The sequence below is a fragment of the Sander vitreus genome, chromosome 1, assembly GCF_031162955.1.
Source record: "Sander vitreus isolate 19-12246 chromosome 1, sanVit1, whole genome shotgun sequence".
NCBI classification, from domain to species: Eukaryota; Metazoa; Chordata; class Actinopteri; order Perciformes; family Percidae; genus Sander; species Sander vitreus.
The window spans coordinates 17853886-17879706 of record NC_135855.1 but is presented as its reverse complement, the minus strand read 5'-3'; the positions used below and the strand labels follow the sequence as shown (position 1 = coordinate 17879706).

Sequence of the window (25821 nt, the reverse complement as noted above, 5' to 3'; positions counted from 1 at the left end):
ACCATACAAAAGTCGCCACCGACAGACCACTGATACATGGACAAAAACATGTAGTAACACTTACAGTTCTCTCTTAGCAGCACATTGTCCTGCTAAACGAATGCCTACCTAAAAACCAAGCAAATGCAGAAAAAAAACAGTACAGGAGGTAGAGAAAATATTGTGAACACTTAATAAAAGGAGTAAATCATCACTTGGGAGAATTTGGGCACGGATGATCTGAGCCATTTGGGCTTGTGTTGATCGTCTCATATCGGCTCCCCCATCAAAATGCCAGTTCAGCTGGCAGGTGCTGCTAACATATTCCCCAAATATCTTTATTACAATTACAAGCACATACAACCTAACTGAAGGCTGAATACTAAAGTCCTATTTATCACCAATTAAGTCGTATACTTGATCAATGCAACTATTTAAAATAGCCATAGAGAGGACGTGATCCGTGTTTCTGCGCACTAACTTGGTACATGTTAAAGTATGACTATAAGTAACACACTGAGAATAAAACAAGCATAAATAAACACTAACAGCCACACACACACACTGACATGTATTCATATCAGTCATACAATTGAAACTTTTGTGATTTATGAAACGAGACAACGTATTTTTTTGCTTCATTTTATTGTAAATGGGTCTATATAAAAGTGAGCGGATAAAGATACAACAAATACAGGTATGCTTAAGATATGAGTAATTTTGGTGGGAATGTAGGTGGCGAAAAGCAGCATCAATTCTGGTTAACTTGTGGCTGGATGAACTTGTTTCTTTTGTGCCACATTTTGAACAATAATACTCTCAGATACGGTTAACTTTCTGCAGACTTGTTCTCACTGTGTATAAATGAGATAAAGCAGCCTAGCAAAACCAAACTCGACTTGTCAAGTAACATCTAATTACTGTTCTAACTTGTGAAAGTACAATCATATGGCATAACTCGTATTCATTGATCCTTTGTGTATACATATTTATAGTTTTATAGAATGCATTCTTTTTTAGAAAATACAAACAATTAGATCAATGCTTTGAATATAAAAGACACCCCAACACGGGAATGAAGAAAGAATCAACAAAGAAGAAAAAAAAGAGAGAAAAACATTGAAAATAATTAAAGACGGAAAGTAATAAATGCAGATTCTGTATAATTCTAACATGCATATGAAAGTAACTGATGAAAACTAAAATCCAGGTAGTACAACATAATATGATAAATGTGTAAAATAAATGCTACAGAAGCAATTATAGGAAATGCCAATGTGAAAGAAAATGTGATAACATAATATTGCATACTTCTAGAATACAAAGAAAGTGCTTACCTACATTGCATCTTTTACTTTCAGAGAAAACGTTATATTATATTCTCATAGTTAGGAATATATAAATGATAGCCAACGCTTTTGGCAGTGCACTTTACAGGATCCGGTAGATACTGCTGAATATATTTGGGTTGCATTTCCTCTTTTGACCTGTTAAGTATGACACTACCGGCAATATTCTTAAGTGTTTCCATTGAATCTCAACTTTTCTAAATATATTATTTATTTCTGAGGACATTCTGTGCTCCACCTTCCTCAATATTCCTTTAGAAAAGTGTTAAAAGCATGGTCCATAAATTTATTAGTAGTTTTATACAAATGTATTTTCTACGAAGCTTTAAAAAAATCCTTGTTGGTTATTTGATGTTATTGCTTAATTCAATTGCCCTGCTATTTACGCAACGACAAATCCTTCACAACTTTTTCTTACCAACTACATATTCTGCTTGTTTACAAAATTGTTGCAGCAAAAATCTTTTTGGTCACATTCAGAGTGTGTTAATATGCGTGGGTACAAACATACTGTAAATGTATGTAGTTTCAGAGACAATGTAAATGAACCTCACAGGGCCCTGAGTTTGGCCAGGAGAGCCTCTAAATTGGACTCTCCATTGCTGCTACAGCTGCTGACCGCAGCAGCAGTGGAGGACGGCTGGAAGGCCGGAGGCTCTGCTTCAACCTCCATCTTATTTTCCGTCAGCTTAACCATCTCTCTCTCCACCACCCTCTCTCTGTCCAGCCAGTGGCTGTGACTCGGGGTGTTCCTGTACCTGCGGCCTGACTCCGAACACTCTGCAGCCTTGGCGCGGGCTGCAGATGGATGGCCCTCAGACTCGTTATGGGCCTCCTTGGCAGGGGGAGCTTTCACCACCGCTGAACCTAAATTTATATTCTGCCGAGAGCGAGACCTTTGTAAAGGTGCCTTGTTGTTTTCTGTGTGTGAAAAACAGAGAGACAAAGCAGTGAGCACAACTGTGAGTGTGAGGGAGTAGAGCAGGTAGAAGGGACTCGTTCAAGTGAATGGAAGCAAGCAAGGGGTTACTCAGATTACAGATTCAATTACAAACAAGAAAGGGAGTTGAAAGGTTAAAAAAAAAAAATGTAGTTCTGTTCTTCATTCTGTAGCAAACACAAAATGATGGAAAAATAGAAAGCATTAGGAAATCATGAAGAAGCACTTTAGTAAGCATATGCACAACAAAGCAAAGGTACACAAATGAGCTCACTGTGCACACTGTTAGTCTGGATGAATACACACACAAACACACTCCATGGAAGCGTATGCTGTGTGTACAAACACTGATGAGGACAAATGTTCTGCAGCAGACTGTGGCATGCAGCGAGCTCAATATGATGAAATGGATATGGCTGATCAGCCGCAACAGAAACTCAATAACATTGTGCATTGCCCTTTTCCAATCTCCCAGTCTCTTTCCCTTTTCTCTCCCACCCGGCTCCGCCTCCCCTGATTCCACCATTATGATCCATTCTCATTCCTCCACTCTTCATCTTAGCTCTCTGCTCCTACAGTAGTCCTCTTCATCTTTCGTATTTCTTTTACCTCCACCTCCCCCCGCTCTCCTTTCTCAGCCTCCAGCCCTCCCCCTCTGGTTTCCAAAAACACACCTCCAGACAGTGGAACAGAGTGACGGCTCAGATCAGACCTACGTTCTGAATTATAATCCCTCTGAGTAGATCTTAGACTTCATCATCAGCATGTGTGCGCTGGAAGAAGAGGAAAAATCCATATTCATGTGACCTTGAGCGTGAGGCTGAGAGGAGTGGCGCGAGGAAAGACACCACCACATTTAAAGTTTCCTGAGCCTGAAATGTCTGGCAAACAGGAGTCAAACACAGCAGAGCAGAACAGAGCGACCCGCTCTGTCAGCCAATCGGTAATGAGTTTGGAGCGTGGCCAGTCAGTCATGACAGTGTGTTTTATGGGCTGCGCTGACGAATGACAAGGAACGTCCCTGAACACAACCTCTGACAAATAAATAAGGATAAAGGGAGGAAAGAGAGCAGACGGGAAGGAACCAACTGCAAAATTAAGCAAAGAAATCCAACGATCACACACACGCACACAAAAACTTGTTAGGCAAACAAGAGGCAGCAGGGGGATTTTAAAAGCATGAAATGAGTAGTGTGTTGCCTTGTTACTGTGACTTTACTTTACCACATCTGAAAATCCAAGTCTCCTCTCATTATCTCATCCTTTTTGCTCTCTCTTCCTGTTGTTGCAGTGTTGCAATTTTTAAAAGATGACAATTATTCCCCACTGTCGACCCTCTTGCTCCACGCCTGTTCTTCTCCCCTCCTTCTTAAAACCTGTCATCTACCCCCCATGCCTGTTTCTTTGTGCTCGATCAGGGCGATGCCCCACATACACACGTTTCCTTTACAAATAACATGTTCACAGGTTCTGATGATGAGAAAATTATCAATTGTGGTATCAGCAATTTGCATTTTAATATCTTGTTTACACCTCTGTTGAAATGTTAAACTGATGCCATGTCTTCTTGAAGAGAAAGAAAGAACATGATAGCAAGTATTATCAGACATCAGTTTTTTGTCAAAATTCAAACATCAGCATCTTATTTCTTTTAGTATGTATTGCCATGAATTATAATGTTACTATTTTCTGCACTGCACCCTGATCATATATAAAAAACACATACTGGTGAGAAATCAGAGTACTGTATCAACACATATACATTTACACTTCAAAAAGAGATAAAAAAAAAAAAAACCACACTTCAATAAGACCCCTTATTCAAAAATGCATTTCCTTTTTCCTAACAGGGCCCTGGCCTTTAGTGGTGAACATCAAAGTGCTGGCATGTTCAGTTTCTTCTCACTTTGCCCGTCTGTGACCTGTGTCCTAACTGTCCCTTCCTTTGAAGCCTCGCTAGCTTCTCAACATATGCATTCATCTAAGTTGTAAAACACTTCTGAGAGACGCAGTCTCAACTCACAGGTCCTTAAACTTCTTAAACCAACAACTGACACTGGTTTTATAGGGGAACGAGTCAAGTGGAATTTCAAAGACAAAACTGTTGTCTTACATTGAACGTATGCTGTAAAAGTAGGGTTGTGCATTTATCCCTCTGACAGTTTGAAACGGACTTAGATACATGATAAGCACTCTGATATAAACATCATAGATCAATTCTGTTCAAGTGTTTTCATTTTGATTGGCAATCACTAAATAAAAAACATTTGACCAAGTACAAAAAACAACAACCTAAAAAGCATATCAACTGCCACACTATCACTAGTTAAAAGAGTACTCCACCGATATAGCATTTCACTATTTTCTAAGCCTCCCTCTTCTTCGTCCATGTCATAACCTGGCACAGACAATTCCATTCGACCGCCGACAGTTCGGTCGGAGATCGAGGTGTGTTATGCTAGCTAATGTAGCCTCTAGCCTTAAGCAGAGATGAGGAGGGCACAGCGGTCTGGTAACCTCACTTCTAACTCGATGCCCCCAGTTTCTTCTTTTTCATTTTTAAACTTGTAGTCTTCAGCTCCAACCGATGCTGACTCAAACGACATCATTTGAGGCAATTTACCAGATTTTGCGTAGCTTCCTCTGGCATGGCCAGACAACTTTTCCTACATATGCAGTAGTACTCCCCAAGACCTTTAAAACATACTTTGATGTATAACATTGGTGGAGTTCTCCTTTAAGAATAAACAGTGACAAAAGGGCAACATTTTGGACAGTCCCCAAGGGGATGCATTTTTCATTTCGATGTTGGCAACTGGGTATTGTTTACCTCAATTTCAGGGTCATTGTCATCCATCTAAACTAGCACTTTGAACAACACCGAATTCGTGCATGTCCTTGGAAATAAAATGCATATTGCTTCAGCAGGAGTTAGGGGCAAGTAGGGTTAGTTGATATTTTGTGTATGCTGCATGCTGTTTTGCTCTTTTGAAAGAGAAAGTAAATGATGGCACTGTAAAATGTTTTAAGGTGTTGCATGTTTTGATTGCTGCATTCATTTTGTCAAGATTGCTGGCACATGGTGGGCTTCTGACAATTTCTTTCATACCACTGATAGAACCAGGTCAATTTTCAACTTTCTTGGATCTGCGCAGTGATGTAGCAACGTCTTGCACTCTTGTATTGATGATCCGATACGTAGACTATTAGAAAACCTTTTCTGTCCAATATTAGAAAATGTGTGAGATGTATTTCTTTATTCCATCTGCAAATAGCAGCAAAAAACAGAGTTCACATTTCCTCATGTAGGATCATTTGCTCCATTTATATTTGCTGCTTCAACTGATGCAGATGAGCTTTTAATCATCTCTCTCTTCCTCCCTCCTCTTCTGCTCTCTTGAAGTTTGGAGATGTTAGTACGCAGACTGGTTTAGGCAGGGAGCCGCAGTAGAGAGACAGAAAGTGAAGTCTGGACTGCAGCAGCGCTTGCCTGTCTTTTTCTTTCCCTGACTATTAAAGCTACACCGCCTGCCACCATTGTGGTGACAATGAACTCATCTACATGAAGAGCTGTTAAGAGATTGGAGAAAAACAGTCAACACATGAGAAAGCCTGGAGATTGGTATTTTCTGTATGTCTGTAAAACATGAATACAATGCGATTCTGCTAAACTACCGATCTATCACATTTCCTCAGTCTGCCACTGTCCCTAAATTTGCTGGAAGGCAGAATGGAAAAGAAAAATACTTGAAAAACAATAATAAAAGAGATGGCAGACCGTGCTTGTTATGTCTCTGCTTGGTTTCAGCTTTGCTGTACAATGTGTCTTTAAACTGCAAGTCTCACAGCCCACAGCCTTTTAACCAGCTACTGACACACTGGTTCTGTTGCAGCATGAGACAAGTAAAATCTCAAACAAAACAGACTTATACAGTAGCTGCCCTGAATGGTTTGAGAATATCATCAGGAATTTCAATATGCCTGATAGGGTGGCATTTTGTAGGAATGTAAAAGACCATGTCTGATACAAAGTGTTTATTTTTTTCTATCTGCAAATAGCTGCAGAGAGGAATTCATATCATTTGGTCCATTTGCCACTTCTAATACACACGCAGATGAGCCTTTTTCGTCTCATCTTTCGCTTCCTCCCCTTCTCTCCACTCTTATGTTTGCAGTATTTGATCACTTTGGGAAGAGAGTAGTCAATGTCAGTGACTGTCAGTAGTCAGTGACTGACACAGCAAGTTGAAATTAGCAAGATCAAACACATTTCTACACCTGCCATAATTCACAACACAGCTAGCTGGCTTGGCAGTTTGCTGCATGTTCTGTCTAATGATGACTATTTGCCATGCTATTTTTACATCTACAAGTGAAATATCCGGGGCCAATTTATTGCAGGACCAGGTAAAAATACATGACACAAAAATAGAAAATATATGAAACAACAAATTCCATTTAGTACACAATATTTAAATAGGAATGCAACTAATGATTAAGTTAATTCTCGTTAAGGGAGTATGGCCTGCAACTCACAACTTCCTCTCCTCTAATGGACGGCTGTACATTGCCACTGAGGTCACACAACAAATGCAAAACAACCTCATCGTTTTGTCTATGTGAGCGTGAGACTGTATGTACTGTGCTGTTGAAAACTAAAAAATATTTAGCTTTTACTTACAAAAAGGAGCCGTGCAGACGACACATTCAAGAGTGGAAAATGTTTGGTGCCATAAATGTGCGTGATGCTCCTAGCTAGCAGTTTCTAGTAGCTTGCCTGTGTGCATTATACTGGCTGTAATTAAAGATTTGAAGGTCTGTCCCTTTCTTGTTTGTCGTGGTTAAGTGTGTGTGTGTGTGTGCAGAGCGGTCTGTCTAGCTTCTATGTCATAAAAAAACAGCAGACAGGATTAAAATTGAGAGGCAACATCCAATGAAAGGAAAGTGGAAAGAGGACAACAGTGCAAGAAATGGGATGATGAGGAAGAATGACAAGATTGACAGAATAAAACGCCTCAAGACAGTGGCATGATTTGAAGGCAATGATTGTGATTCAGACTGGACTTAAATAGAGTACAGGAGCAATAAGGAGACAGAGGAGGAGTGGGGATGGATTGTTGACTATAACAATCACTGGGTAATGTGAAAAAGAGCACTGCTATAGGTAAGTGAATCCTCTCCTATGGCTAATGCATATTAAAATGTGTTTTTTTCTTTGTTGAGCTTTGATTTTGACTCTCCTGAAAAAAAAAGTCAAGGCCAAAGCCAAACATGAAGATCGTGAGGTTTTGTTTTTGTTTTATATTGTTCCAATACATCTTCTTTTAAACTGTTGTTTGGAAACAAATAAACATTTTGATGATGTCACATTGGGCTTTGGGAATTATTATTAGATTAGTAATAATCAACAAATTAATTGATAATGAAAATATTCATTAGTTGCAGCCCTAGTGGCAAGCACTACATCTTACCGAGCCTGCCAGTGCATATTTTGATTTAGTGACAGTGATGATCAGTCCAAAAAGAAAAACAATGTCGGCCCATCACAATCACCACTTTGGTATTGGTATTAGTTCATTTATAAAGGCTAAAAGCTCCTTTTCAGAAAGGAAATGCTGCTCATGTGCTTTTCTAAGTAGAGCTTACGCAAATGGAGAGACTTTTATTTGTTAAATGATGTTCGGGAGATAAAAGTAAGCTGTTACTTCAAGTGTAAAAACTACAAATTAAAAATCAAACCAATATAACAGAGATAAGTACATTCTTAGAGGTAATCTATGAACACAGTAAGTGGAGCCTGGATAAGAAACCAGACTAGTTCAAAAGAGAGAGTGGGGGCAGTTCCTTGACATTTATAGGTCACCCCCTATGACTCACCAACAAACAAATCCATAGTGATCATAAATATTATTTAACTGGACATGGCAATGGTCTGTGCACAAGCAAAAATGTGTACACAAGGGACACACTCATAAAGACATGTCAACACATTTCCTCTTATCATGCTTAAGCAGACATGATTGAGTCGTATTAAAATCAATTGTACATGACAAAGTGAGCAGGGAGTGGACAGGGGTGTTGGGGTGGTCTACTGCTTTAAACCAAAAAGGGCACAGTGGAGGATATAAGGGCTGAGCTGGATGTCCCTCAAGTCTTCTGCCCCTCAGTGTGAACCCCAGCCACTGTGAACTGCAGCCAAGCATGACATTGCGTTAGCACGCCTTGGTGCTTCCAACAATGCCTCAAAAGTGAGCCTGGTTCCCTGCCACTAGTACTGCTACCCTATACACACCACTTGCTCACACTGCAGAGGATGCTCTATTGAGAATACAATTAAAGTAAACAATATAAGTGTCATTTTATTATTTTTTTAAATGGACCACATAATTAGCCTCTCCACTGTCAAATAAAACATTTCCCAAGACATCACACGTCAAAAACATTGTTGTCACAACAGATTAGTGGCCTTTTCAGGAGGTGACTGTTTGACAGACATCCCATTTTCAATTAACTCAATATACTGTGGAAACAAATTGTGCATAATTGAAGGTTACGTGAACCTTGCTGGTACTGTAGAGCAAACACAGACATATCCAATGTCACAGCAAACCAGTATTATCATTGTAGTGTAATGGCTACTATGTTCACCATACAGCAACCAGATATAAGCACACTACTGCACTGTGCTTTCGGGGGGAAAGAAATAAAAGCTGAATTAATAATTTTTACCAGCTTAGCATCTTCCAGAAATAATGACATTCCTTGCCGTCAACAGCGCTGCCACATAACACTGAAGGAGATTAAAAAGCATCATTATGTTTTTGTATTGTAAATTAACCATCTAAAGCAACTTTTACATCTCTTCAAGTTGTTAAAAGGCATTCGTATATCACAAAATGTGCTGTACTAGGCCACGGTCTGCGATTATACAAATATTCAATCTGTAATAAATGGGGTAAAAATGCAAAAAAAAAGAAAGAGGTATGATCCTTTACAATATAAACAAATCTGTCCGGCTGTATTACAAAGAGGAAATACACCTGGCAGATGGTTGTAGCAGCCCGGCTCTTAGTTCTGCTTTACTCTAATTATACCTACATGCAGGGTAATGGACTGAGAATGTTTTCTCATACAGGGACAGCATCACTTCCTGGGGTCTCTGTCTCTCTTCTCCTTCTCTCTGTCTCCCACACACACACACATACATAAAAGCAGACATCAGACACAAATACAGCCACACATATATGCGTAGATGCAACACACACACACACACACACACACACACACACACACACACACACACACAGTCCCTTTCTAATAAGCATTGGCTATTTCACTGATACAGCCAGTGTACTCTGCTGCCTCTGGCATGAATTAAACATGTCTTGGTTTCAGGCTCTGCTACCTGTTGTTGTTTGTGTGGTTACTGCTGGTAAATATGCCCAGCAGCTGTAGTCTAATGCATATGTATTTCCCCACTGTGGCTTCACACTGACTAAGGGTTTCTTCCAGCTACTTTCTTCAGCAGTGTACACCTGTCACACTGGGAGAGTAAAATATTGATCCTTCACACGCTGCCAGACACGATGCTGAAACGCACCCACAAATGCATTCGCAGACAGAAGCACACATTTCTCTGTTAGCTTTCAATCCGTCTGTAACATGGATTAATGAAATGGTGGACTGAGAAGAAGTTTATATGAGAGATGAGGAGCACAACTAATAGGCTCCTGTGTGTTGTATACACACAGACTGCAGTGGATTATGGAGAACCTGCATTAACATATGTATCCATAACATATTTTCAACCCCCATTTCTCTGATATATGCAATAAAAAAAGATTGTGCATAATTTGTTTTAACAAAACTCAGCACTAAGGTTAAGGTTCCGTATTGATAAGAATAACAACTTCAATTGAATTTATGTTTTTGACTTGCTGGTGTTTTACTTACCAACATCCAGGCAGGATATATCTATATCTATCTATCTATCTATCTATCTCTCTCTCTCTCTCTCTCTCTATATATATAATACATTAAATAAAATGTATTGTCATATATTCAAGTTTATATAAGTAGGGATTGTTATTGAACCTCAATACTATTTTGGTAACGACTGTAATGTGTCATAAGCTACAAGTATCAAAAGATAATTTAATAATTCTAATAACTCCAATGGAAGACTTTCAGTCTTTGTCTCTTTTGTAGTCCCGCTGAGGTGTTTCTTTTTCCCCATTGTTTCTGCTGCTAGCTGAGGGCTTGTGTTTAGCACTCAGGCCGACTCTGACAGCTCTCAATATGCAGGGGCAGTCCTGCAAAACAGACTTATGAATTCCAAACACCCCGGAGTCATGCTCCATATTTCATTGAAGTTGAATATTTAAAAAGATCAACCCACTCAAAACCCTATAAAACCTATCGTTCTGGGGCCTTGTGTCCTAAAAATAAAATCGCATATGCCATATCGCATTACAGCCAGCCACATCAGCCTCCATCTCTTAACCATTTCTCTCCCTCTGTTCCCTCCTCTCTCTGACAAAACCCATCTGGTAACCAGCCTGTCTCCATCAACACAGGTTTTGCTCTCCCTCTTTTAAACAACCGCACACTTCTTCATGCCTCCTTTATCTAATTCGCTTCCCTTTTCTCCCTCACCCTATGGAACTCACAATTTCTTTCCTTTATGGGTATTGCGACTCTCACCCCTGAGCTTTCCTTCAACTTCATCTCTTCTTAGGGAATCACAGACCACCAGGTAGAAGAGATAATTCTCCATTTCCTTCCTATAGCACAATGGACCTGGTTTCTTATTTTAAAAAGTGAGCACAAAAGCACAAGATTTGACAAGATTGAGCAAAAACAGTGGAGACAGGCTGCAATACAGCCTGCTTTTGACAGTACAGTCTCAGGCAAAGTCATCCGCAAACGGATAGTGTAGCAAGAGCAACTGTGTGTGGTTCCAGTATGAGTTCAACCCTCACTATGCTTATAGCTCTGTCAGCAAAGAGAAAATGGTGAGATTATATCAGAGTGCATACTGTAGCACACAACTTCACCAGGGATTGATTAAGCTTGGTTAAACTAAACCAAATTTAAGAAACTGAATGACTCGTATTGACTCGTAATTAGGGATGCAGCGGTTAACCGATTTCACTATTAACCGCGCTTTCAAACGTCACTGTTAATTAATCGTAAAGGCTCCGCTACACTGAGTGTTAACTGACTGCAAGTTATGTGTAGCAGTATGTGCAGTTCTCATTAAACCTCCTTGACAACATAAATGTTCGCGTTTGCGCACACACGGCACATCAGAGGCCTGTTCGGTCACCACGAGTATTGACTGTCAGCATGACAATGTCTCTCCGTGGTGTGATAACTTACTCCTGCAATTTTTTTAACGTTACATAAAGTTAGCAAACACCAGGAAAACCCAGAGCAGAGCCAGCCCCTGACCTCACAATAGCTGCAGCTGCAACGGGGAATCCAACCCAAGTTGGTAAGCTTGCTAGCGACTTTATTGTTTGTTAACGTTGTTGTTAAGTGTTTGTTAGCTTGTTAACTTTACCAGTTAGCTAACGTTAGCCTGTTTAATGTTAGCGGTAACGTTACAGTTAACAGCTAACGTTAACGAGTCAGAAGTCAGAGTCTACACCGATCCGATACCAGTGTGTCATATATTTTATTATGTTTTAAGAACTGTATACTACTATCCCTGTATGGATGTGATATTATTTCTATCTTTGTTATCGGTCTGGCTCAGGTTAAACTCTTTGTGAAACATGAATGCCACAGAACGTTCTTTTATTATGCAGTTTGACAGTCAGTTTGACAGTCAGTTATAACGGAAAAACATAAATAAACTACTTTAATGTATTTTTTCTTTAGGGCTTTAATACGTGGTATCGGATCGATGCATAAAATCCAGTACTTCCCCATACCGATACCAGCGTTTTAGGCAGTATCGGAGCCGATACCGATACTGGTATCGGAACATCTCTATATACAATGTACTTTTCTTTATACACCGATTGTGTATTACTGGTTAAATAATGTAAATGTGTCATCCCATTTTTAAACAAATTATATTGAATGTATGTATTGCATGGTGATGGAAATAATTTAGGTTAACGAGAAATGTATGAGGACCAGCCAGACCTACTGATGCAAAACACAACGAGGGCTTTATATTTTATCTACAGTCAGAAACTTACAATATGCTAATTTTATGCTTCCACTTGATTTCAGATATAATCTTTTATGAATAAACATGACACACACATGCCGAAGCCTGTGGGCAGGAGCGTGTGCATACAACCACCCACCAGTTGGCAGGAAAAGAAACTGGATCAAATCAACCAATTCCAGAATTAAAATTGAGAGACAGAGATCAGGCTAAGATAGCACAATACAGGGTGATGGTGGCATTAAATAAATAAATACTATTACCATAAAATTGGTCAATCTTGACATTGTTCGCTGCCCTGCTTAGAGTGGTAAGGGTGATAAACAGTCTACAGTATGTAACCAGATAATTTAAAACAAAGGTGGGATGCCAAGGAGTTTTTTTGAAGACAAACAAATATCCCCTTGGTAGGCAAAGCAGCAGAGAACAGAAAGCATGTGCATGCAGAGACTAGCACGCTTTCCATGGTGTCATACTGTTTATTCAAACCTAACACTTCATGCAGCTGCTTCAAAGTAAAAGCTTCCACAGACTTGATAGTGGCGTTTGCTGTGAAACACAAGTGAGCTAGTGGAGACAAATTTGGATTTTCTGGCTTCACTAATTAGAAAAGACAGCAGCGAGTGGCGAGTCCACATTCGGGCTTCAAAACAACCCATCACAAACTTATGGGTCACATCACAGGCGCTACATGTTTTTCCACAATCTACTGTGTGGCAGAACGGCTTTAAGTGCTTACACACTAACAAAGAAAGGGACTGCCTTAGCATCACATTGCCCCAGAGAAAATCCAGAATTGGCAAAATGTTTTGCGCGTGTTGGTCTGTTTCCTTCTTCTCAGCAGCTCGACTGTGTGAGTCATCAGTGAAAAGAAAGCAAAATTCACATAGCACCACCACAGTGCTTTGGGGCAATATTGCTATGCTCTCCTGCAACCATTGGAGCTCACTGACATATCAATGTAATTAGGATCATGGCTGTGTCCCAGTGAAGGTCAGCTAACACTACTCAGACTAACGCAGAGAGAGAAACAGAAAGACAATAAGTGAGTGAGAGAGCGAGGGAGGCGGTCCAAGAGGAAGCAAATTAAGGGACAGGGCAGCATTGCTGAGTTTAGCTCAGCCTCTGTCCAGGGGCCTCTTCCTCTAACTCTCATACAGGCCTGGGAATTAAAAATATATGCATCAATGGTCTACACAGCACTCTGAAGAACATACAATGAGACATTTACAGAACCCAAAGCCATGCAAATGGACATTCAGCACAGATTGTGTAGCAAAATGCATGCCTGTTTCATATTCCTTATGCACTTAGAACTGATGGCCGCCCAGCCTTGATCAATTCAACGGACCTCTAATCAATGCAGTAGACAAATGATGCAGTTAATAGGAGGTCGTACACATCATGGCTCAGGGGAACACATTAACCCAATCACCTCAAAAGGTATGGATCTGCCCAAAGAAAGCTGTAGTTCATCACACACCCTGAGTCCTCTGCAAGTCAGACATCAGTAGGCAAAGGACAATGGTGTTGATGAGATTGGACCATATTGATTTTAATCAATACAGGGCTAAAAAGAGATGTTTGCCCTCTCCAGATGAGGAAACATTTAAATAGTGGAGCTCCATTTTGTGGCCAGCTGTTAGCAAACACCCAGGGGATAACTTCCCAGCTGAGTGGGACCTGTAGCAGTGACCTCAGTGTGTGGGTGCATTAATGTGTGTGCAAGGTAGACGTGTAATTGTCAGCAATAAATTGTTATTTTAGTGAACTTTCATGTGTGTACAAAAATCCCATCACTGGGATAATTCATGTATGTAATATCTGTGCATGTACTGATGGTTTAGCACAAAAGCATCCTTAACAGACCTGGCCTGCGGTAGAGTGCAGTGCTTTACTGTACAGTAAGTGTGTCATCCATCTCATTCATTCTAAGAGCTCCCATGGGGCCCATAGCAATCTATGCTCCCCTCAGACATGTTCTATGTCTCGTCCATAAAGCCAATGGCTGTGTGGACAATAGAATGGGTTAATATTGTAAATGGTTGGCAGAGGATCACTGCCAAAAGGGCTGCACTACGTTTAAAGCTTTGACTATGAGAAAAAGTGGCTTGAAATAAGATGTGCACCCATCCATACATGACTGCATCCACAATCAGAGAATCACAGGTCCTGCTGACAAAGTAATTCCCTTACACACAAATAAATTGTTTTGCTAGTTCAGTGCTCATGTTAGCCTTGACCTACAGGAACATGTGGAGCAGATGTGGAATAGAAGGTGTTGGGGTAATTTTCTTCTTTGTACATGGTCATGCTTAATATCCACATGCAAAGCTTTCTCGAAGATAAAAACCTTGAGAGAAATCAAAGCACACGCACACACAGGGTGTCACGATTCAACCAACTGGAATCAATGTGCAGGGTTTAATGTCTAAGATACAGCTGCATTGATTCAAACTGCTTGAATCAGGGCAAAGCTCGGAGGGAATGGCAGCTGAATCAATGCAGGCATTTCTGTATCAAAAAAGCCTGATATGACAGACATGTCTTTTCTTTTTTTTTAAACTGCTAATAATGTCTTTTACTCTGTATGCTTCCCTCTCTTGTATCTGCCAGTCTTGTCAGCTCAGTGAAAGTTCAGATCATGTGTTGACCACCCCTTGCTCAAAAAAAGGAGGAAGGAAAAAAACATTGCATTCGGCTGCCCGACATGCCATTTATTTTGTCAGGGATTTTGGCCACACAGAATCTCAATAAATACTAATGTTGAATATTTATAATTAAGTTGTAAAAACCTGATTAAACTGGGATTCCTCATGAACTATTCAGGGAACATTTACATGTAGTATTAACATAACCCATTTTAAGAGATGCCATGTCACACTATGTAGGAGACATAATTATTGCTTTCCTTTACCTGCAAAAATAAGTTATCAAAATGTTGCTCCATGCTCCAATTTTAAAACAGCTCTGTATGGTGGAGACTGATTGCTGATGTCAATGCATACATGAACCGGGCTGATGGATTACTCTGAGGTGATTTTATCCTTTTTTCTTTCCTTCTTTTTTAAAAAACAAATAACAGGTGGGATTAAAAAAAAGAATCCTATAACTGCCATTAACGTCTGATCCTTCCTACTTATCCATTCCAGTGTTTCCCCTACCATTGTTTTATTTTATTTATTTCACACCAAGGCAATTCGCTTCTCATTCCTCGCCTTAAAAGTTCAATTCATTTTTTTACTTTAATTGCGCAACCTTGCCCTTATTTTCACCTGTTGTTGAGTAACGTACATTAACATTCCATGGTCTCCTGAATGTAGCATAACTGTAGCAAGCTCCTTTGTAGTAACTAGTGGTAAAAAATGTCGAAGAGGAGCGGAGAAGGTGACGAGCCTAAACAGCCAAAAATGTCTTCTTTTTCTTAAAAGCAACAAAATCAACCCAAGAAACAACTCAAGCAAAGCCAGCCTCTGTGGAGATGCCAACTGACACCTTGCAAGAGCACCGCAAGGTGCTGGTCATGGTGCTCCGTCAGGTCGGCGGTAGTTGGTGGTTCAGCTACCCGAGAATAGGTGACTGTGAGCCGGGAACAGAGCAAACAGTCAATCAAGCTTACGGCGAAAGCTCTGCGTGGAGCCTCCGCAGGACCATAAAGCGTTATCACATTAGATTGTATCAGTGAAGGTATAAATGAAATTGTGTTGAATTATTTCCTTTTATCAGAGCTACACACCTGTATTAGAAACTTGCACAGTTGTGCCATTTGTTCGGCACAATCAGATGTACAAAATAGTGTTTGTTTTCTTTAATCAGCCAATGAAAAGAACAATGGCTCAGTGTGAGACATCAGAGCATACAGGAGCGCCTGCGGCACAATCCTACTTGTAATTATCACAACACCAATCAGCAAAGACACACAAGACAAACAGGAACAAAGAATAAATTGAGAGTGAAACAAACAAGTAAATAACTTTAGAAAAAAGACAATGCACCATGACAGCATGTAACACCCTCTGTCTGCTAACAATCAGAAGAGCTTTGGTGCTGTTGTCTGTTGCTAGCATTGATCAGACAGGAGATATAAAACGGGGCGAGAGCAGGGCTATGTAGGAACGTGTGTGTGTGTGTGCGAGAGAGAGAGAGAGTGTGTGTGTGTGTCTGTGTGTTTGTGTCTCCTGACAGTTACTACCCCATGCTGATTTGGCAGAAATAAATAGTCTAGCAAGGAAGTACACTTAAATATTCACCACAAATGACATATCATAATAACACCAGCAACAACAACAAACTCAGAAAAACATAACCCTCTATACACCCACTGAATTCTTTTGTGTGGTGAGAAATGTGTTTTGTACGGAGCCCCCAAAGGGTCACGGCAAGAATTTTTTTGGGACTACTTTTGCGTTACCTCGCATTATTTTGCGTTCCCTTGCAATAGGTTTTGCTATTTTGCTTTCATTCCTTTTGAGCCATGTCTATTTCCAATCAGCAGACAAGTGCAATGCCCTAGTATGAATAAGATCATTGAATTTTACTTTGAACTGGGCATTATGCTGATATACTGCTCAATAGGCATATTAATACTCTGTTCAAGTTCTATAATTATAATTTCTTTAACGTATAACAAGATAATGTGCAATGTCAGAGGTGTTGCATGTGGCGGTGAACCAACAGATAATTATCAGAGAATCTGCAGCCCCCCTCTGCTTTAAGGAGCTTTAGCTCAATTTTCGGTCACGCTTTCCTTTACGGTACTCTAAGAAGACGTTTCAAATTAGACAAAAACAAATATGTTCTTTATTAGACAAAAAACAAAACACAGTTATAACCGTATTAAACACCATACAACTTAATTAAAAACCACATATGAAATCATAAATTATAATAAGAAATAATGATTAAAAACACAAGATGCTACTTTTGCTAAAAGAAAAGAGGCTTTGATGAGCCCTGGTAACCGGACATCTCTTTCAAAACAAAGCATAATATAGCGGTATAATATAATACAGAGCAGTCATTATGGTTATACTGTAGCAGCTTGCATTGTTTTTAGGTGTTTAAATGCCAAGAAATGCCAATGCGCAGCACAGTATAAAAAACCTCACAGCTCTGTGCTGCACACAAACAAACTGGCATTGAAATAATTTAGAAAATCGTTTTTTTTTATATGGACCATACGTTAGCAAATGTGTTTTCTTGTTAGAAATGTGATTGTGACAGGTTGTTGTATGGGTTTTGGCAGACACCTGCTGTACCCTATTACTGGTACGGTGTAGCCTTCATATCGACAGAACACCTGCACTGAATCTTTTAGTGGTACAGAGTATCGGACCATGCCGCCTACTTCCACCCCTGATTATAGAACTTAAACACAGATGAGTATGAACATGCCTACTGAGCAGTATATCAGCATACTTAATGCCCAGTTTAAAGCAAACTGTGTAATAATGAGATGATCCATCCAGAAATAGACATATGACTCAGGAGGATGAAGAAGAGTATTGCATGGTGAAGCAAAACATATTGCAAGGTAATGCAAAAGTAGTCCCCAAAACACTTCTCGTCGTGACCTTTTGGGTGCTTCGTAGTTTTGCATAAGTAAAGGCACAAACAAATAATAACTAGTGCAACTGCTGTGTGAGGGTACAGGACAGGGGCGTAAAGCAAGGTATTCATTACAGAAACACCAGCCCAGCCTGAGAGTTCTGCCTTGGTAAAAACAACATGTCACATTAGAAACAGACCCAGCAGACGCAATTATGCAATCTTGCAGAGGAATTCAACTCCTTGCACTTCTACTTTCAAAAGTTCTAACAAGCAAGAGTTGCTTAAAGATGGAAAAAACCCAATTGGTGCAAATGTGACTGATCCATTGTTTTTTTTTTAAAATAAATGACACTGGTTGTAAAAACAAAATGTAAAACAATACTTATTAGTTCCTGAATGCAGGTTACTTGTTAGTCTAGTTTATCCACTAATTTAATTGTGGCGTAGTTAACGTGTTCATTCAGTTAAGACAATTACTTCATCAAGACTTTGCCATTCTCTACCCTCCAAACTAGATGAGCCAGTGAGGCTACACTATCAATTGCAAACCTGTGAATGGACTGTCTTCTTATGGGTATTTGTGTCTGTAGGTTAACTAAAATCAATCCATTCTCTGACACGAGCAGACACCATTCATCACAGTGCTACAGAAAACAAAAAAAATCAGCTGACGGCAAAATCTTTGCAATCAACTCTGCCTCCTACACATGCAAATGCAGTAAACAGAAAATATGGCATACGCAAGTTAAAGTAATGAAGATACAGCATGGGGGGAGAGAATACACTAGATTATGGCATGAGTCAGAAAAAAGTCTAGGCAAAACTTTTGTTTTGTAAAACATCCATGACTACAATTACAGTAGTCACTTCAGTGATGATAGGCTATAGCTCTGAGCACAAACCAGATTTTGTTGCACTGATTTCATATCTGCCAAACCACTTGGCGAGGAGGCAGAGCTTACATTGTTATTGGAATTGGTTGAGTCTGGACATAATCAGACATCTCTAAACCCAGAAGGAATATACCAGGAGAAGAACCAGCTTACATATCCAGTAAGATCCTAGGGTATTACCCTGCTGTACAGCATACACACAGTTAACACTAGTCTGAAACAATAATCTTGTTCAGCTACTGGATGATGATAAAAAAGCATTTTTACTTTGGCTAATACTAATATTAATGCCAAATTCACCAGAATGGCAAAGTGTTTGATAAGGAAGTCTTAATTTTCCGAGGTGCATTTTGCCAATAAGCATATCAAAGGAGTAGTGTGTAGGATTAAGGGGGATATATATACAGAAATTGAATATAATATTCATATTTGTAGTACTTATTAACATTTGTTTTGTAGTGGACCATGAATTATACAGAATGTTAGAATTAAGGAGAACACAGCTAGTTGGAAATATAAAACGGGGCGAGAGCAGGGCTATGTAGGAACGTGTGTGTGTGTGGCTAAAGATCTACAGTACAGCTAGCTTGCCAAAGAGCTAATGTGAAAACATGTCTGTACGTTAGCCGTAGCACAGATAATTACTACCAAATTCATTACATACAAATCATAACAAGACAGTTCATCATTATTGTCAGGTATATCTCTTGTTCTACTGGAATGAGATGTATGCATGTGATGCATTTTAAATGTGCAGTCTAAACATGCATGAGTAAAGATTAGCAGGTTAGCTAGCAATGTTAGCTAGCCACTAGCTTCACTTGTATGCAACAAACCCAGTGTATGGTGCTTGCATACAGTCAATTATATCTTGTGAGGCTGTGTGTACCAACATGTATTACATGTACAACTATTTAATTTTCCATGGGTATTAGCTAACATTGAAAAAATATACAAATACAAGCATTTTATAGAACACAAACAATGTACATTGAATGGCTATTGCTTCAGAGACGCCACTGAGGAAAAACTGTATTATGTTTTTATATGGATTATATATATATATATATATATATATATATATATATATATATATATATATATAATATAGTGTGTGTGGCACTTTGAAAAAACTCGGCAATGAGGATGCAGGCTTACTCTGCATAGTTTCACTATTTTGAAACTTCACTGTATATGAATTACTTTAGTCACAAAAAAACAACTGGAGAAGATTATGAAATGATTTAGCCACTGATACTGTTTTTGAATACACACCATGTCTTCACTGAATATGATGTTGGAGGCTTCAAATGCCATCTCCTTTCTCCCTAATTAAAGGATTAGCCACAAATATCCATTTCTGAATGGAACTGGGTTGTAATCACCAAGGTCTAACCCAAATAATCGGCTGAGGAGATTATATATATATATACACACACACACAGGCTATTAAAGGTATACCTGGAACACATCCAGTGCAATCAACACAGACACCTACTGGAACAGGCTGCTGTGTGGCACTGGATAGTGACTACTAACGGTTCATTGCCATAGGTGGGTGGAGGAGAAGAAAGAGAGATGATCTTTGTAGTTCTCCTGTTTTCCACTCAGCATGTACACAGTCACTGCTCTGAATAAAACACAGAGTATACAGAGAAAGAAGAAAACAAAGGAAAAGAAACTAGCTATGGGAACAATTAACATGTTTTCTCTTCCATCACCAACCTCCTGACATGCAGCATAAGGAGTGTGGCATAGCTAATGCCACTTGACATTCACATGTACATGCGAATGTAAAGATGCAATCATTTTGGCATGTATTTCACACACATACTTCCTACTATATACATCAAATGTTTCGCTCACCATAGCAACAGGAACAAGACACCTAGCACACAATTTTAGCTCATGAATCTTTATATCCAATTTATATCCCTCATTTAACCTGATTAGATGGCTTGTTTGAAACCAACTGTACACATGCAGTACTGGCCCCAAGACACAGACAGGCATATACAGACGGACATCATGATAATGTGTCCTCCTCTGGCTTTTGTTTCAAAAAAATACTGGCATTTCAAACAGGAGGACTGTGATATATCCTGACAACATCTCCCTTGTTACTATTCCACTTTTCTCCTCTTCTCACCCACTTCCTGTCATGCAGAAAGTGTTTTAGTGGCAAATGGACAAAGCACCTTTGGGGCTTTGACATTGTCTATTTGGCTATTGTATATACTGAACAAAGAGCAGAACAGTCTTTTTTTCCTCTGTCTGCGGATGCAAGTAAGAAACTGGTTGTACAATTGATTGTTATATATCACAACTAACAACTATTAACAATGTTTTAAGAGGTGAATGTTTTAGCCACGGACTTCTGATTCCTCTGGCTCAAGTGACAACTGTAACTGGCAAATTGAATTAGATCAATCACTATCTCTTACTGGTGACAATGGTGAGGGCATTAAAGGGGAAGGAAGACATAGAGCATACAAAAGCAATACATGAAATGGTAGGATACAGAAAGAGAGAGCAAGAAGGCAATGAGGATAACATGAACAAGTGAAAGGGAAAGCGGGTTTGTATGAATGATAGTAACATGAGTGGGAGAGGAAAGAGGAATGAAAAAGTGCACAGCCAGAAAAGACGCAGGGAAGGAGAAAAGGAGAGTGGGATTTATTTTCACCTGTCAACAGCACTTAAGGCCATAAACACATACAAAGCTTCCGCCTTAGGGGCATTGGGACAACATTGGTCTGTGTGTGTGATGAATGACTCTTTACATTTATATAGTTTGTCATCAGAGTGTTGAGCACATCAGGACCCAAGCTGAATCTTATCCTCCTTGAGAAATCACAAACTTACGGCTACCAGTACACTGCTTGTCACTCTAACATTGGTGCGAAGGTAACTGTTTCTGGTGGCAGTGTGGGCACCCTTCGACAAACAGAAGATCACTAATAAAACAATATTCAGGCTTACTTTTGAACTCAGTATCATAGCCTTGATTTACAACTGACACAACAACCTATCCACATCGTATTATCTTTCAGGGAATATCCAGTAAATTATAGATGTGTCTGTGTTGATATAGCCTCCTGGGTGTGCTATTATTCTCTTACTACTGTGCTCTCTACTGAACTCTACAGAAAAATGGCCACTAACATTTAAAAACTGCAATGTTGTCTTCCCTTCACAATGTGGCCAATTAAGGGTAGCAGGGAAACATGAGATTGTCGGTCAACAGAGCTGTAACTGAGTTAGTGTATGTCAGAGAGAGAGACCAAAATTGTTAAAATACAGTGTTTGAAGAATGCAATATCTTGAGAGAAAAGTCATAGTTATAAGTTTACGTTTATAAGTTAAGTTTATTTAAAGGATATACGAGGAAAAGGTCAGATATATGAACAGTTTGTTGTGCTTATATATCTAAATGAGGATAACATGTGTACATGTACATAATGAATAATATGGAAAGCCAGAAAACAGTGAAGAATGTACAAGATGAAAAAAATTGGTTGTTTTGTCTGACCAACAGTCCAAAACTTAGATACTGAATTTACAATTAAATAAAATGAAGAAAAGAAGCACATACTCGTATCAGAGAAGTTGGAACCACAGAACATTTCATCAGCCTAACTACCATTTTTTTATGTTGGTCACTCTGCTGATCAAATGGGGGTTAAAAAATGGAATGCATATAATGTACTGTATGTGCTGTACTGTATGCATTGATATAGAGAATGTGTGACATGCACCTACAACACCAAAACAAATTCCTTGTATGTGTAAAAAACGTACTTGGCAATAAAGCTTTTCCGATTCTGATTCTGATATTTCTGGTATTCCAGTGAGCCTGTGTGTGGGCAGCTGGCTGTATGTCCGACTGATTAACTGAGTGACCGAAACAGAAGGAGAAAATGCTGCAAAAAGGAAATAGAGAGAGAGAGAGAGAGAGAGAGAGAGAGAGAGAGAGAGAGCGAGAGAGTGTGAGTGAGTGAGCAATGCCTCAGATGCGTGTATATAGCCTGCCAGTTTGGCTTTGGCGGACAGTGACCTTGTTTGCATGATTAGTAGAGCCACTGGGGCGTGATTGGCCCTGTTACATCATTCTCCCTCTCTTCTCTTCCTTCCTGTCATCTCTTATTTATCAATGTTATTCTCTTTCACTACCCCTTTTCCACCTTTTCCTTCATAATTGAAAGCAGTTTGACCAATTGTTCGATGTTTTCCCCCAATTATATAACTTGTCTTTTTCCAGGTGGTGAAATGAATTCTGTCTATGAAAAGCGTGGACAAAAAAAAGGCACACAGAAAAGGCAAGAAAATCGTATTGTATCGAAAATGTATCGGATGTACTGTAAATAGGAAACAACAAACGTTAAACTACTCTCTTTGTGTACCAGAATTGAAAAAGTACTTTTAGGAAGAAAAGGTCAGATATATGAGAAGTCTGTTGTGCTTATATATCTAAATGAGGAAGGTGAAGGATCTGCTGGGCTCATGCTTTAGAATAAGTTTGACCAACAAGTGAATTCTTTATTTGCTACTTCAACACCTCTTCATCATAGCATTTTTTGAATACTGAATCTACTGGGCTTGATCTCATACTGTAAATTATATCAGATGATGTTGAGTATTTTGGTATGTAAAGTGGGATTAGAACATACAGTATGTCTTACTATCAGTTCTAATTGATAAAAGCCAAATACCAGATGCCTGACTGGTATGTTTTAGAGCTGTGCCAGGAGGCTTAGAGTGGACTGAGATTCCACCAGTAAGCTGTGCCAATAAGAGCAGAGCCAACAAAACACAAGTTAATGGTGTCAGAAAAGGGTTAAAGCCCCCTGCTCACTGACACATAGGTGAGGGAGGGAGAGAGCCGTGAACTGACTCGTTTGTCTCTACACTCCACCATCTGTGAAATTATGACATTCAGATTGTCAAAATATAACAACTTTACCAACATTACTTACTTACTTCTTGAAAAAACAACTCAGTTCAAATATGTTTGTCTTAAAATATTATGACTATACTGTAAAGATTTCTCCCTTTGTATTGTTCTGTTTTTGAACAGTGACCCTGATATTTAAAAAAATCAACATTAAAAACATTTCTTCTCAGTCATTGTATATTGAGTGTTGTATGTTAAGCGCACAGACATCCTGAAATTGAAATGGAACAGCTGAGGTAATGATTTGAGATGGGTTGACATAGACAGAGTCAGGTGAGCACATTTGAATGACAGGGGCAAAATGGTGCTTGGCGGCCTACCAGTTAGGGAGTCACCTCTGTCAACATGTGTGTGCGAGAGAGAGTGTTTATGCATGAAAGAGAGGAGATAAAGAGGGTGAGTGAGAGAGAGACAGACAGATTGCTGATGCATTCATGAAAAAAAGAATCACGAAATACATCAATGCTGTAGGTAACAACAATGTGGAGGCTCGTGTTGCTAAGACTACGACGTACGTCATTAGGATTGATCATCTTTTTGCGCTACACAAAATCACAAACAACAGTCTCATTCAATGATGCAGTAAGAGATGTCACAAAGTGGGCTGAGTGGAGCAGTGTGAAAAAGACACGGCAAGGTGTCAGACTTTGAAGTGAAAAGTGGACAGGGCTAATGAACATAGCGGAGTGTGTCTTATTCATGTGATGATACTTGATGTAGGACTGAGTGCACAGTGTGATGCATTTACATAAAAATAGAGAAAAGCCACTCTGAAGCTTTAGGGATGGGAATTAACGGTCAGTACTGCAGTACCAGCCAAAATGTGTCCCAAGCACAGAGTCAAAACTGTCAGCCACCGTGAGGTATCAATGAATGATAAGTCAGATTCTTAGTCTTGTTTACTCAATCTTTACCATTTTTTTACTTACATGTAGATCATAATTATATTGATTGAGCTACTGACATGGAAAACCATGCTGAAAAATAAATTATTGTTTATCAAAATGAATTGCATTTTGTGGCCAGGTTAGCTCAGTTGGTAGAGCTAGCGCACATATATAGAGGTTTACTCCTTGACGCAGCGACAACGGGTTTGACACATGTGAAAACAATGTGACACTCTTACTTATAAACCTACAGAAAACAGTGATCACCTGAGACAGAGATCAACTGAATCTGCAGCTTCCCTTGGCTTTACAGCAATATGCAGGTCCTTGTTTAGCTGTCCGGCCTGCAACTTTACTGTTTTGGTTTACGATCACCACTTTAATAGTGTTATTTTCAGCTGCAGCAGGCAGCCTTTTTCACTGAAAAAGTTCTAAAAGCCTACTGTACACTGCCTGCTCAGCACCAAACAGCAGACAGATTCAGTGAGAGACTAGCTGGTAAACATAGTTGAGCATTTAGCAACAAAAAAACAAAACAGATATCTCTCTTTAAGGAATTGGCAGAGAGCACACACAGAGCTAAAAGTCAAAGTGAGTGAATAATTTCCAGGTTGCCTGAAACAAAACTATAGATGAATGATAATGACACTCTGTAACCGCTGGATATTTAAATATGCTACTGTTTGCCAACAAGTCTCCCGTATCATCAACTTAAAAGGTGATGCTATGTAAATGTTGTGTTTATAGCTCGTTACTGCTGCCCCCAAGTGGCAAAAAAAACAGTTATTGCACGTTGAACCTTAGAACAGTGTATTACGATTTGACCACTCTATTTATGATGCAGTACAGTATGATTCCATTCAAAGGTGGCAAATGATAATACTGAATAATCACCAGGGCTTGGTAGTCCACTTAATGCAACCTAAATGATATTCCCGCTTGTCTCTACCATTTTATAGATTGGCTACTTAGTATAAAGAATGCTTCTGTGGTTAAGACAATGAAATACTAAAGAAGAGGCTGAATTATCATGTGATGTCAATGTCTAGCTTTTCCCTGAAATGCAAGCACAGATTTCTCTCTCTC

The 25821-nt window shown here is 39.4% G+C and overlaps 1 protein-coding gene across 5 annotated transcripts in view; it reads right to left on the bottom strand.

The window, feature by feature from the left end:
* Positions 1–605: 605 nt before the first annotated feature.
* The window catches only part of LOC144515515 (protein diaphanous homolog 3-like), a 197974-nt gene continuing 172758 nt past the window's right edge, over positions 606–25821 (bottom strand). For all 5 annotated transcript variants that reach the window (XM_078246442.1, XM_078246461.1, XM_078246451.1 and 2 more), the window contains one exon: positions 606–2249. In XM_078246442.1, coding sequence (XP_078102568.1) covers positions 1879–2249 — 371 coding nt within the window. In that variant the 3' untranslated portion in view covers positions 606–1878. The remainder of the gene's footprint in view (positions 2250–25821) is intronic.